The sequence below is a fragment of the Macaca mulatta genome, chromosome 12, assembly GCF_049350105.2.
Source record: "Macaca mulatta isolate MMU2019108-1 chromosome 12, T2T-MMU8v2.0, whole genome shotgun sequence".
Lineage (NCBI taxonomy): Eukaryota > Metazoa > Chordata > Mammalia > Primates > Cercopithecidae > Macaca > Macaca mulatta.
The window spans coordinates 123,807,846-123,820,883 of NC_133417.1; the positions used below are offsets into that span (position 1 = coordinate 123,807,846).

At 41.9% G+C, this 13,038-nt stretch overlaps 1 protein-coding gene across 3 annotated transcripts in view; it reads left to right on the top strand.

Moving 5' to 3' along the window:
• The window catches only part of CNOT9 (CCR4-NOT transcription complex subunit 9), a 30,974-nt gene that overhangs the window by 941 nt on the left and 16,995 nt on the right, over positions 1-13,038 (top strand). For 2 of the 3 annotated variants that reach the window (XM_015111060.3, XM_015111059.3), the window contains exon 2: positions 12,451-12,630. In XM_015111060.3, coding sequence (XP_014966546.1) covers positions 12,451-12,630 — 180 coding nt within the window. Of the gene's footprint in view, positions 1-5,059; positions 5,212-12,450; positions 12,631-13,038 lie in introns of all 3 variants that reach the window. The other variant, XM_077957569.1, reaches the window with a different exon arrangement.

The following is a 13,038-nucleotide window of genomic DNA, read 5'->3' on the forward strand; positions in this document are numbered from 1 at the left end:
CCTTTACACACACAGCATGAGTGTAATTGGTACCTCTTCCTTGAACTCTCCTTCTTCTCCTTAAACTGTTTATCCAAATCCGTCTTTCTTCAGGTCTCTGCCTAAATCTGTCTGAGTGGCCTTCCCTGACTATCCTTTTCAAATTAGTTCCGCAGCTTCTAACTTTAGTAGAGTACCCTTTACAGCCTTGTTCCCTGTGTAATTATTGTATTCGCTTATTTGTTGTCTGTCTCCTTGAAGGCAGGGACAGGGATCATGTGGGCCCTGTTGACATGGTTTCCCCGGTGCCAGGACAGTTCCTAGTACAAGATAAAGACTGAGATACTTTGCTGCATGAAAGAATATTGAAGGGAAGGTGACCACTGAAAGAACATAGCCATGATGGTGAAAGGAGATCATTTGATTTGAGCACACCTGCCCGAAGACCATTTCTGCTTTTTCTGTTTAACCAAAGGGAAATGATTTAAGGAAAGTGATGTACTGAAATTGTATTAGCAGGCAAAATGACGTAATTACTAAATAAAGCACCAAAAATTGCCATGCCTTTAAGTACAAAAAGTGAAAAATTGAGCCAAGTGTGACTAAGCTATAGAAAACTGCTTTTTGAGATTTGATCTCCATCGTCATTCCCAGTGCTGTTGGTATCTCTGCCTCCTATCATAATGTTTCTAAGTGTTTATAACTATTAAATGTAGAGAGTATCTTTTATACCTCAATTAGGTCGTTGCAATTCCCCTAGCTTTTTTGTTCCTTCTCCCAAATTATATATGTAATGTGGGGAAACGCAAGTTGAAAGATGAGTGTGCTGCTATTAAGGGAAAGACAGGTTAAATAAGGGAAATTATTCTTTTTTTTTTTTTTTTTTTTTTTTTTTGAGACGGAGTCTCGCTTTGTTGCCCAGGCTGGAGTGCAGTGGCCAGATCTCGGCTCACTGCAAGCTCCGTCTCCCGGGTTTAAGCCATTCTCCTGCCTCAGCCTCCCGAGTAGCTGGGACTATAGGCACCCACCACCTCGCCCGGCTAGTTTTTTTTTTTGTTTGTTTGTTTGTTTTTTTTTTTGAGACGGAGTCTCGCTCTGTCGCCCAGGCTGGAGTGCAGTGGCCGGATCTCAGCTCACTGCAAGCTCCGCCTCCCGGGTTCACGCCATTCTCCTGCCTCAGCCCTCCCGAGTAGCTGGGACTACAGGCGCCCGCCACCTCGCCCGGCTAGTTTTTTGTATTTTTTAGTAGAGACGGAGTTTCACCGGGTTAGCCAGGATGGTCTCGATCTCCTGACCTCATGATCCGCCCGTCTCGGCCTCCCAAAGTGCTGGGATTACAGGCTTGAGCCACCGCGCCCGGCCCGCCCGGCTAGTTTTTTTGTATTTTTTAGTAGAGACGGGGTTTCACCGTGTTAGCCAGGATGGTCTCGATCTCCTGACCTCGTGATCCACCCGTCTCGGCCTCCCAAAGTGCTGGGATTACAGGCTTGAGCCACCGCGCCCGGCCCCAATAAGGGAAATTATTTCAAGGTTGACTTGTCCATCTCTCAAAATCTGATTGTGTGTTCTCCAGAATTTTAGCTTTGATACTGAGCCACTCTTTCCCTGTGCCTTCCCAAACTCTGTAGCTATTCCTTTTATTTTCTGTCGCTCTCTAATGCATCTTTTAAACAACCATTAAAGCTGTAGTATATTACTTATAATAAGTACTCAATACATGTTTCTTTAAATTTTCAATGCCTTACATTAATTTTAAAATTTGAACTTTTAGATGCACTTTCGCTTATGATGTTTGGACCTCATAGCAGTTCTGACAAATTCCTTGATACCACTCATTCACTAGGATATATTTAGCTAGTGAGGAAACTAAAACATAAAAAGTTGAACCACCTCATTCTCAATTTTTCATGCCTTCCATTGAACCAAACTGCACTATTCTGATCTGGGTAAAGGGACAGTAATGATACATATAACTCACTGGAATTTGAGAAGCATAATTAATGCATGCAACAGTCCCCAGAATAATCAAAGCCACTTCAGAAGATGCTTACTTTCTGCCTAACAATGAAAGTGTGTATCTGTGCCTTTATCTCTTTTTTTAAATAGTAAGTAAATCATCATTTCAGCTAGGGAGATACAAAGTACTGCCAAATGAGAATGTAAGCCAGGTGTTGTGTACCCATAGTCCCAGCTACTTGGGAGGCTAAGGAGGGAGGATCACTTCAGCCCAGGAGTCCCAGGCTATTGTGTGCTATGAAGGCACCTGTGAATGGCCACTGGACTCTAGGCTGAGCAACATAGCAAGACCTTGTCTATTAAAAAGAGAGAGAGAATGTAGTCACATGTAAATGCAGGATATTATTCAGTAGAAGGAAAACTTGAGATAGTATGGGAAGTATCTTAAATTTTGACTCTTGAGTAGTAGTATGCTAGAAATGTGTAGTAGGCTGTTGTGATTCTTTTTTTTTTTTTTTTTTTTTTTTTTTCAGACGGAGTTTCACTCTTGTTGCCCAGGCTGGAGTGCAATAGCAAGATCTGAACTCACAGCAACCTCCGCCTCCCAGGTTCAAGCGATTCTCCTGCCTCAACCTCCCAACTAGCTGGGATTATACAGGCATTAGCCACCACAACCGGCTAATTTTTCTTTTTTTTTCTTTTTTTTTTTTTTTTTGTATTTTTAGTAGAGACGGGGTTTCTTCATGTTGGTCAGCCTGGTCTCGAACTCCTGACCTCAGGTGATCTGCCCGCCTCAGCCTCCCAAAGTGCTGGGATTACAGGCATGAGCCACTGCGCCCAGCCTTGCTGTTGTCATTCTTGATGGAATACATCCTAACATCTTCATATATTCATTACTGCCACCATTGAGCATAATTTCTTTTTTTGTCTCGTCTGATAAATAAGGACAGAAATACCACACAGGATTATTCTAAAGATTAAATAAGAATAACAGAATGCGGCCAGGCACTGTGGCTCACGCCTGTAATCCCAGCACTTTGGGAGGCCAAGGCGGGTGGATCACCTGAGGTCAGGAGTTCGAGACTAGCCTGGCCAACATGGTGAAACTTCGTCTCTACTAAAAATACAAAAATTAGCTGGGCGTGGTGGCGGGCTTCTGTAATCCCAGCTACTCAGGAGGCTGAGGAAGGAGAATCGCTTGAACCCAGGATGCAGAGGTTGCAGTGAGTCAAAATCACGCCATTGCACTCCAGCCTGGGAGACAAGCAAGACTCCATCTTTAAAAGAAAAAAAAAAAGAAAGAATAACAAAATGCTCAGTGGTTGGCTAGGTTCATTCACTGATATGTTACTTGTTCTCAGACTTCAGCTTTGGGAATTTAATTCTCAAATTAAAGGCTCACACCTATAATCCCAGCACTTTGGGAGGCCAAGGCAGGAGGATCACTTGAGGCCAGGAGTTCAAGACCAGCCTTGGCAGCACAGTAGGAACCTATCTCTACAAAATATGTTTGAAAATTTTCCAGCTGCAGTGAGCCATGATCATGCTACCGCACTTCAGCCTAGGCAACATAATGAGACCCCGTCTCAAAGGGAAAAAAAAAAAAAAACCTACAAATCTTTGCATGCCATAGGTATTCTATAATGGATATTATGCTTGTAAAACAACCAGAGGTAAGCCTTTAAGGAGATGCGTTTTTGTTTTGTTTTTAATTTCCCTCTGATTCCCACTGACAATTCTAGCATCCCCAAACACTTGTCTTTCTCTCACTTTCCACCCAACCAGCAGCATCATTAGTTATTTTACATCTTTTTATTGAAGCTGTCATGGACTCCCAGATGCCTTCCTCTTTGGCAAGTAGAAAAAACACTGCACTCTAAAGGATCTAATTCACTTTCTCCTCCCTAGTCTCCTGATGAAGCTTTAGGCAAATTGCCTAACTTATCTTTGCTTACTCACTTTCATTTTTGAAAAGTTATTTTGAAAAAATACATTCTGGGCTGGGCACGGTGGCTCATGCCTGTCATCCCAGCACTTTGGGAGGCCAAGGCAGGTGGATCATGAGGTCAGGAGTTCGAGACCAGCCTGGCCATCGTGGTGAAACCTGTCTCTGCTGAAAATACAAAAATTAGCGTGGTGTCGTGGCATGCACCTGTAATCCCAGCTACTTGGGAGGCTGATGCAGGACAATCGCTTGAACCTGGGAGGTACAGGTTGCAGTGAGCTGAGATCGCACCATTGCACTCCAGCCTGGGCAACAAGAGCGAAACTCCGTCTTAAAAAATAAATAAATAAAATAAAATAAGATACATTCTGGCTCTTATAAAATTGTGAAGGTAAGCTAATTTAGTACTTCCAGCACTATTAGAAAGTTCATTTTCTTGGAATACCGTGCTGACACCCAAATCTACATGTTGATCTCCAGACTTGGGAAAATAATCTCTATTTCAGTCTGATTCCATTCTTTACTTATTGGCAGGAAAATAAACAGCTATTTTGACACTTAAACATAAAGTTACATTGATAATTTGGCTATTTTCTGTTTAAGAAACCATCAACATCAATTTTTTAGTTTACTCAGAGAAGGAAATCATTTTCTTTACCATTTATAGATAAATGTCAATGTGTTTTATTTAAAATAACTTATAAACATCTTTATACTTTTCACATTATGTGTTAAGATCTTTCAGAAATAGAAGACCAACTTAAACTGTCAGTACACTGTGTTTGTGACACTTGGAATTAACCATTGCTAACTTGCTTTGGTAAATGTCTTATCTGTGTGTTAAGCTTTCTTGAGGGGAAAAAAAGGTGTCATTTGAAATACATTTTCCATATACAAATCATTAAACAGAAAAGGAGGGAGAGTTACTAAATTTTGATAATGTAAAAGTTTTTTAACACACTCATTAAAAGAACAGGACTTTTGACTTTATTTTTTTATTTTATTTTATGTTTTTGAGACAGGGTCTTGCTTTGTTACCCAGGCTGGAGTGCAGTGGCGTGATCTTGGCTCCCTGCAACCTCCACCTTCTGGGTTCAGTCGATTCTCCCACCTCAGCCTCCCGAGTAGCTGGGATTACAGGCACACGTCACCACAGCAGGCTAATTTTTGTATCTTTAGTAGGGGCAGGGTTTCACTGTTTTGACCATGGCTGGCCTCGATCCCCTGACCGCAAGTGATCCACCAACCTCGGCCTGGGATTACAGATGTGAGCCTGTCTCTGTGCCTGGCCAGGACTGTTGACTCTAGCAGGTTACAATTAATAATCTACGGTAATGTACAATAGAGCTTTTTTCTATTCTTGAAAGTGTTAAGGGTGATAACTCATAATCTAAATCAGACTTCTCATGATGATTCTATGTGTCCAGCTATGTAATTGAGCTCACTGTGTATCCAAATCCAGCTGTTAATGAGTTCTGTGCTAAGGCACTATTAAATTTAAGAAAGTTTTGTTGGGTTCTTAAGAGTAATTTCTTCAACTTGGAGGAGTATTTGTGCTTTCTTTCCTTTAGACCAGGTAGAACTCATCGATTCTAGAGAGTGGAGTTTCAGTCTCATTCTGCTATATATTGACTGTGTGACCTTGAGCATGTTAAACCTCTATTAACCTGTTTCCTCTTAGAATTTTGAGAATAAAATGATGTAATCCACAGTGCCTGACACATGGTGTGCTCAATAAATGTTGCTGCCTATTAATAATTTCTGGAAAAGGCAGACCTAATCTATAGTAGCAGAAAACACCCATGATTGCTTCAGGCTGAGTAAGGGGTTTACTGAAAAGGGCATTAGAGAACTCTTTGGGGCGAATGGATCTATATCTTCACTATGGTAACGGTTACTTAGGTGTATAAATTTCTCGAAAATCTATTGAAGTATACAGTTAAAATGAGTTCAGTTTTATTGTATGCAAATTATACATCAAAGTTTATTTTTTTAAAAAAGAGTCGCTTAGGCCGGGCGCAGTGGCTCAAGCCTGTAATCCCAGCACTTTGGGAGGCCGAGACGGGTGGATCACGAGGTCAGGAGATCGAGACCATCCTGGCTAACACGGTGAAACCCCGTCTCTACTAAAAAATACAAAAAACTAGCCGGGCGCAGTGGCGGGCGCCTGTAGTCCCAACTACTCGGGAGGCTGAGGCAGGAGAATGGCGTGAACCCGGGAGGCGGAGCTTGCAGTGAGCTGAGATCCGGCCACTGCACTCCAGCCTGGGTGGCAGAGCGAGACTCCGTCTCAAAAAAAAAAAAAAAAAAAAAGTCGCTTAGATTAGACTCTCACAACTAAGAACTAAGTAATTTCTAAGATTTTAGAACTGCCTGAGACTGGCAATTATCTAATATAGTTCCTTCAGTTTAACAATGAGAAAATTGAGGTTTGGAAAGTTAAGTGACTTATCCTAGGTCACACAATTCTAGAAAAAGCAAAACTGGGTTTTGAAGCCACTTCAGGCTCCCACGCCAGTGTGTGTTCCAATTATATACTCATGTAGTTACTTGCAAATTGAGGTCTTTCCTGTTCTTCAGCTTGATAAACAGATTCTTAATCCTGGGTACATGGATGCATTGCAGGAACTCTGTGAACTCCCTAAAATTATGTGTAGGTTTTTGTGGTTTTGCAGTTGTGTATTTTTCTGAGGAAAGGATCCACAATTTTCATTTGATTTGATTTTTTTTTTTTTTTTTTTTTTTTCTGTGAGACAGTCTCACTCTGTTGCTCAAGCTGGAGTGCAGTGGCGCAATCTCGGCTCACTGCAAGCTCTGTCCCCCTCCCAGGTTTACACCATTCTGCCTCAGCCTCCCTAGTAGCTGGGACTACAGGCGCCCGCCACCACGCCCAGCTAATTTTTTTGTATTTTTAGTAGAGACGGGGTTTCACTGCACTAGCCAGGATAGTCTCAATCTCCTGACCTCGTGATCCACCTGCCTCAGCATCCCAAAGTGCTGGGATTACAGGCGTGAGCCACCACGCCTGGCCTTCATTTGATTTTTTTTTTTTTTTTTTTTTTTTGAGATGGAGTCTGGCTCTGTCGCCCAGGCTGGAGTGCAGTGGCCGGATCTCGGCTCACTGCAAGCTCTGCCTCCCGGGTTTAGGCCATTCTCCTGCCTCAGCCTCCCGAGTAGCTGGGACTACAGGCACCCGCCACCACGCCTGGCTAATTTTTTTGTAGTTTTAGTAGAGACGAGGTTTCACCGTGTTAGCCAGGATGGTCTCGAACTCCTGACCTCGTGATCCACCTGCCTCAGCATCCCAAAGTGCTGGGATTACAGGCATGAGCCACCACGCCTGGCCTTCATTTGATTCTTTTTTTTTTTTTGAGATGGAGTCTCGCTCTGTCGCCCAGGCTGGAGTGCAGTGGCTAGATCTCGGCTCATTGCAAGCTCCGCCTCCCGGGTTTATGCCATTCTCCTGCCTCAGCCTCCCGAGTAGCTGGGACTACAGGCACCCGCCACCTCGCCCGGCTAGTTTTTTGTATTTTTTAGTAGAGATGGGGTTTCACCGTGTTAGCCAGGATGGTCTTGATCTCCTGATCTTGTGATCCACCATCTCGGCCTCTCAAAGTGCTGGGATTACAGGCTTGAGCCACCGTGCCTGGCCCTTCATTTGATTGTTAAAGGGTCTGTGCCTCAAAAAATGTTAACCTCTGCTTTCTTGGTTGGTATCCTGCAATTATTGTTAATGCTTCAAATAAGGTAATCTCCAGTAGGGAAGTCATAGATGAATTTGCTTGCCTGTCAGTGAGCAATGTGTGCTACTAGATTGAGTTCCATATCAGCCACAGCCTTAGAAATGTATTAGTAAATTAAAAGTTCAAAGAGTTGTAGCATCTGCACTAGGAATCTTTAGAGGTGGTCATTACAGAGTGGCATGAGGAGTAAATCTGCCTGTTGTCTGCCTGTGGTTTCATCAGTTGTTAAATGAGGTTAATAACTACCTTGTTGTGATCATTAAATGAAACCATGTTTTTAAAAAAGGGGAGTACAACAGAACTCTCTCTTCCCTCACCTGCCATTCTATTGCCCACCTCTTTTTAAAAAGATGTGAATTACAGATTCTTTTTTGTGAAAGATGGGCCTAAATAACTCTTGGTATATGGAAGAAGAGTAAGATACATTTTGAGTTTTGGTGTTTTATTTAGGGATGACGTCCAAAATATTTTACCAATCATCTGGTTATATAGACTAATATATAACTCAAAATATAAGAATGTTTTCCCTTTTACTCTCCAAAACAATGAAATTCCTATATGTGTGTTATAAAATTGCTTGTTATATGTCTGTGTGTTTGTATTGGTGGTTCTCACTAAGTAAATTAATGCCCCATCTGATCCATAATGTGACACAGGGAACTATGTCAAACTATTGCACTGACTTCTCTCTGAAAACAACACCTATTAAGTGCTTTGTAATCTCAATAAGTAGAGAATTTCTCCTAACATCAATGCTACTGTTCATGGTACTGAGTGTTCTTTCATATTTTGTTGAACTACCACCGATAACATTTTACTTACTGTCTGAGATTTTTACGTATTAACTATATTGTCTAGGTCAAGTAATATATTTTATTAGAAAGTCATTTTTAGGCTGAGCACAGTGGCTTACACCTGTAATTCCAGCACTTTGGGAGGCCAAGGCAGGCAGATCACTTGAGGTCAGGAGTTTGAGATCAGCCTGGCCAACGTGGTGAGATCCCAACTCTACTAAACATACAAAAATTAGCCGGACATGGTGGCACATGCCTGTAGTCCCAGCTACTGGGGAGGCTGAGGCAGAAGAATCGCTTGAACCTGGGAGGCGGAAGTTGCAGTAAGCTGAGATCACACCACTGCACTCCAGCCTGGGAGAGAGAGCGAGGCTCCATCTCAGGCGGGGGAAAAAAAAGTCATCTTTAGATCAGATTTCGTCTTTCAGGCAGATGAGAAGCTGTATTAGCAAAGCAGAAGTGTGGGCCCTGTTGCCACACTGGGTGGCACACACTGTGCCACACCCTGTGCCACCTGGGTACAAATCCTAGCTTGCCATTTAAATTTTAAATAACTTCTCTGTGCCTCAGATTTTCCTTATCTATAAAATGAGAGTGCTGATAAGTATTATAAGTATTTAGGACAGTGCCTGGCAGAGTAAGCCCTGTATGTTTTAAGCTCTCATTTTTATTTTTAAAAAATTGTATTCGTCCCATGACAGGTGGGTATTCAGTTGGTGTAACTTACTACTGCTATTAAATTGGGGGTGAAATTCAGCAGGGATGATGAAAAGGAGGATCCCTACCCTAGATATTTCCTGGCACCAAACTGCCCTCCTTTTGGCTAGAATGACAGCAGAACCCATAACACCAAGCTAGTGCCCATGGGGGCCACATTACCACCCATCTGACATGGTTCTAGCTCTCTTAGAATCAAAAGCACATGGAGGCTGCAGCCCCCACAAATAATCTCACAAATTGGAATACTGCTAGCAGCAGGTGTCCATGGCTTTAGGAACCCATGTACGCACCAGGCATTGGCCTTTCAGAGTGCCCACACCACTGCCAGCAGTGCCATCTTCTCTGCGGGCATCAGGCCAGCTCCAGAAAGAGAATATGTGGGGATGGGGCCTGGTGTTTAGGAGTCATGGTATGCAAATCAGTGGTTACAAGGGCAAAGATGGGGTACAAGATGCCAACTGCAAGTCACAGACTGGCTCTAGTAGGGGTGATGGAGTTTACTGATGGTGGTATCAGTATGACAAGACTTTGGGGAAGATCGACTGGAATGGGTACTGATTAATCAGGATAGGTACTGTATTGCCAGACCAGTGTCTGTGAGGCCTCCTTTAGTTACTGGATTGTGGGGTCATCCAAGAGACTGGGCAGGAAACCTAATGCTAAAATTTTATCTTGTGTTCCTGCTGAGCGTCTAAGGTGATGTAATATTCTAAATAAACACATACCCTATCTTCAGGTAGGAATTACATTTCCAAAAATAGTTTTTAAGTTGAGGGCCTGTTTGTGGCTGCCTAGAAAGGGCAAGTGCCTGAACAACACTGCTTTTGCTGTGGGGAAAGGAGGAAAAAAGCTACCAGATTCCTTCTATCGTATTGTTGCTCTAAGAGCCTATGATTGATTCCTTGAGGGCCATCCCTGAAGGGAGTTACAAAACAGCTTTTAGCAGATTACTGTAAGGCACTCAAAGAAAGCTTAAGCTGCATTGTATTTCAGTCTATTTAGCAGAACACGTTGTGGTTCTTTCTGTCAGGCTAGTGAAATAATAAACATCAGGCTAAGAGCTTATAATCAAGCTTCCATTTTTAAAAGGCCATTATTCAGGTTGGATAGAGTAAATTTGAATCCACTCAAAGTCTATTTTATGCTTAATTCTGTTCTTCAACAAAGGCAGTTCTTTTTGTTCTTTGTCTTTACATCTGTACAATGTGTAGGTCATCATTCTGTCATGCTAAGGTCTATTGGGAACTTGTAAGTACTGTGAGAAACTGTATTATAGTTCAAAAAAGTACAGGAATATGCAACTTCATACCTGGTTAAATTGAGTGAGTTAATTCCTCTGAACATTAGTGATCTCATCTGCAAGTGTAGATAGCTTTTCCCCACCTCCTCTTTTATTTCTCATGGTTGGGGGCAATTACCTGAGAATTTTGGGCTTGGAGATAGAAATCACCAGGAATTTGTTAGCAGTTTAAAGCTTAGGGGTAGCCATTATCATTTTTCTAGTCTCCCATCTTGTTTTCCAGATAAGAATAATTAAGGAACTTAACCAAGATCACAAAGATATTTGATGACTGTAGAGAATAATAAAATACTCAGATTTGGGGGGAATATTGTGATTCTTTAGCATAATAATGAAAGCATGCCCTATTAAGTCTGTATTTCCTACATGAGTAAGTAATGAATGGTTCTCAAAGGGATGTAGTTAGATAATATATTGCAGAATCATTAAGAGGGAGAGCTTTTCCAAATTACAGGTTTTCTGCTCAGTTGAGGGGGGATGTCAGAATCACTGGGGAGGGACCAGTAATGGGAAGGCATAATTTTTTTTCTCTCAAAAACTATTATGTGTATATGGTTTTTAAAAAAAAAAAAAAAGTTTATGCAAAAGGTTTTAGTGTAAACAATGAAAAGTAAGTCTCCCTATAAATCCCCAACCTTAGAGGTAACTACAGTTAACAGTTTTTTATGTGTCCTTCTAGAAATGTTATATGTAAATGTGTAAGAATGTATTTTTTATTTTTATATATGTATGTATTAATGGAAACATTTTATATGCTCTTCTGTAACCCTTTTATTGTTTTTACTTAGTATCAATATTCAGTATATAGAGAGCTGCTGCTTTTTTTAAAGGACTACATAGTATCACATTATAAAGCTGCACCAATATTTAACCAGTCTCTTATTGAGAAGATACTTGTTAGTTTTCTGCTTTTTTTTTTTTTTTTTTTTTTTTTTTTTTTTTTGAGATGGAGTCTCGCACTGTCGCCCAGGCTGGAATGCAGTGGTGTGATCTCAGCTCACTGCAAGCTCCGCCTCCCGGGTTCACGCCATTCTCCTGCCTCAGCCTCCTAAGTAGCTGAGACTACAAGGGCACACCACCACGCTTGGCTAACTTTTTGTATTTTTAGTAGAGATGGGGTTTCATCGTGTTAGCCAGGATGGTCTCCATCTCCTGACCTCATGATCCACCCGTCTCGGCCTCCCAAAGTGCTGGGATTACAGGCGTGAGCCACCACGCCCAGCCCAGTTTTCTGCATTTATTTATGTATTTATTGAGACAGAGTCTCACTCTGTCGCCCAAGCTGGAGTGCAATGGTGCAATCTCAGCTCACTATAACTTCCACCTCCCACGCTCAAGCAACTCTAGTGCCTCAGCCTCCTGAGTAGCTAGGACTACAGGCATGCACCACCACACCTAGCTTTTGTTTTTGCTTTTTTTTTTTTTTTTTTTTTTTTTTGGCGACACACTCTTGCTCTGTCATCCAGGTTGGAGTACAGTGGCCGTATCTTGGGTCACTACAACCTCCACCTCCCAAATTCAAGCAATTCTCCTGTCTCAGCCTCCTGAGTAGCTGGGATTACAGGCGCCCATCACCACACCAAGCTAATTTTTGTATTTTTAGTAGAGACGGGGTTTCGCCATGTTGGCCAGGCTGGTCTCGAACTCCTGACCTCAAGTGATCCACCCACCATGGCCTCCCAAAACGCTGGGATTACAGGCGTGTGCCACCACGCCTGGCCAGTTTTCTGCTTTTAAAACAGTGGAACAGTAAACATCCTGGTATATCTTTAGCACAGCCCAATTATACCTACAGGATAAATTCCTAAACATGGAATTATCAAAGGGTATGTGTGCATTTTAGATTTTCATCAGTAACTGCCAAAGAGATTGAATAGTTGACATCAAATGTATGTATTTAGAAAAGCTCCCCTGGTATTCATGGAAAATATATTTCCTCTAAAACTCTGTTGCAGGGTAAGACTTGGTTTGACTCTAATAAACTCATATTTACTTTCTTGTCTTCATCTGAAGCCTGTGCCTACTGCACTGGCACAAGTGGATAGAGAAAAGATCTATCAGTGGATCAATGAGCTGTCGAGTCCTGAGACAAGGGAAAATGCTTTGCTGGAGCTAAGTAAGAAGCGAGAGTCTGTTCCTGACCTTGCACCCATGCTGTGGCATTCATTTGGTACTATTGCAGCACTTTTACAGGTGGGTTTATATCCATGATTGGCAGTTCAGTTCTTTTCATTACCCTTGTATATTTCTTTACTTTTGCCCAAATGATTTGAAGACTTTAGGAGGATGATTCTTTAAAAATCTGCATTCGTAAGAACCTATTTTAGAAAGGTCTGAGGTATTCGTTAAAATGCAAATTCTTGGATCCTTACCCAAGAGATTCAATTTAGTCAGTCTGAGGTGGGCCCTCTACTCTATATTTTAATAAGCACTTTCACCACCCCCAGATGATTGTGATGCAGGTGATCTAAGAACTACACTTTGACAGACATAGCTTTAGGAGTACCGTAAGATAAATCTACATGACAGCGGGAGAAAGGTGGAAGGTAGAGTATAAGGACCACAAGGTATAATATATTCCATGGAAAAGAAATGTTTCTT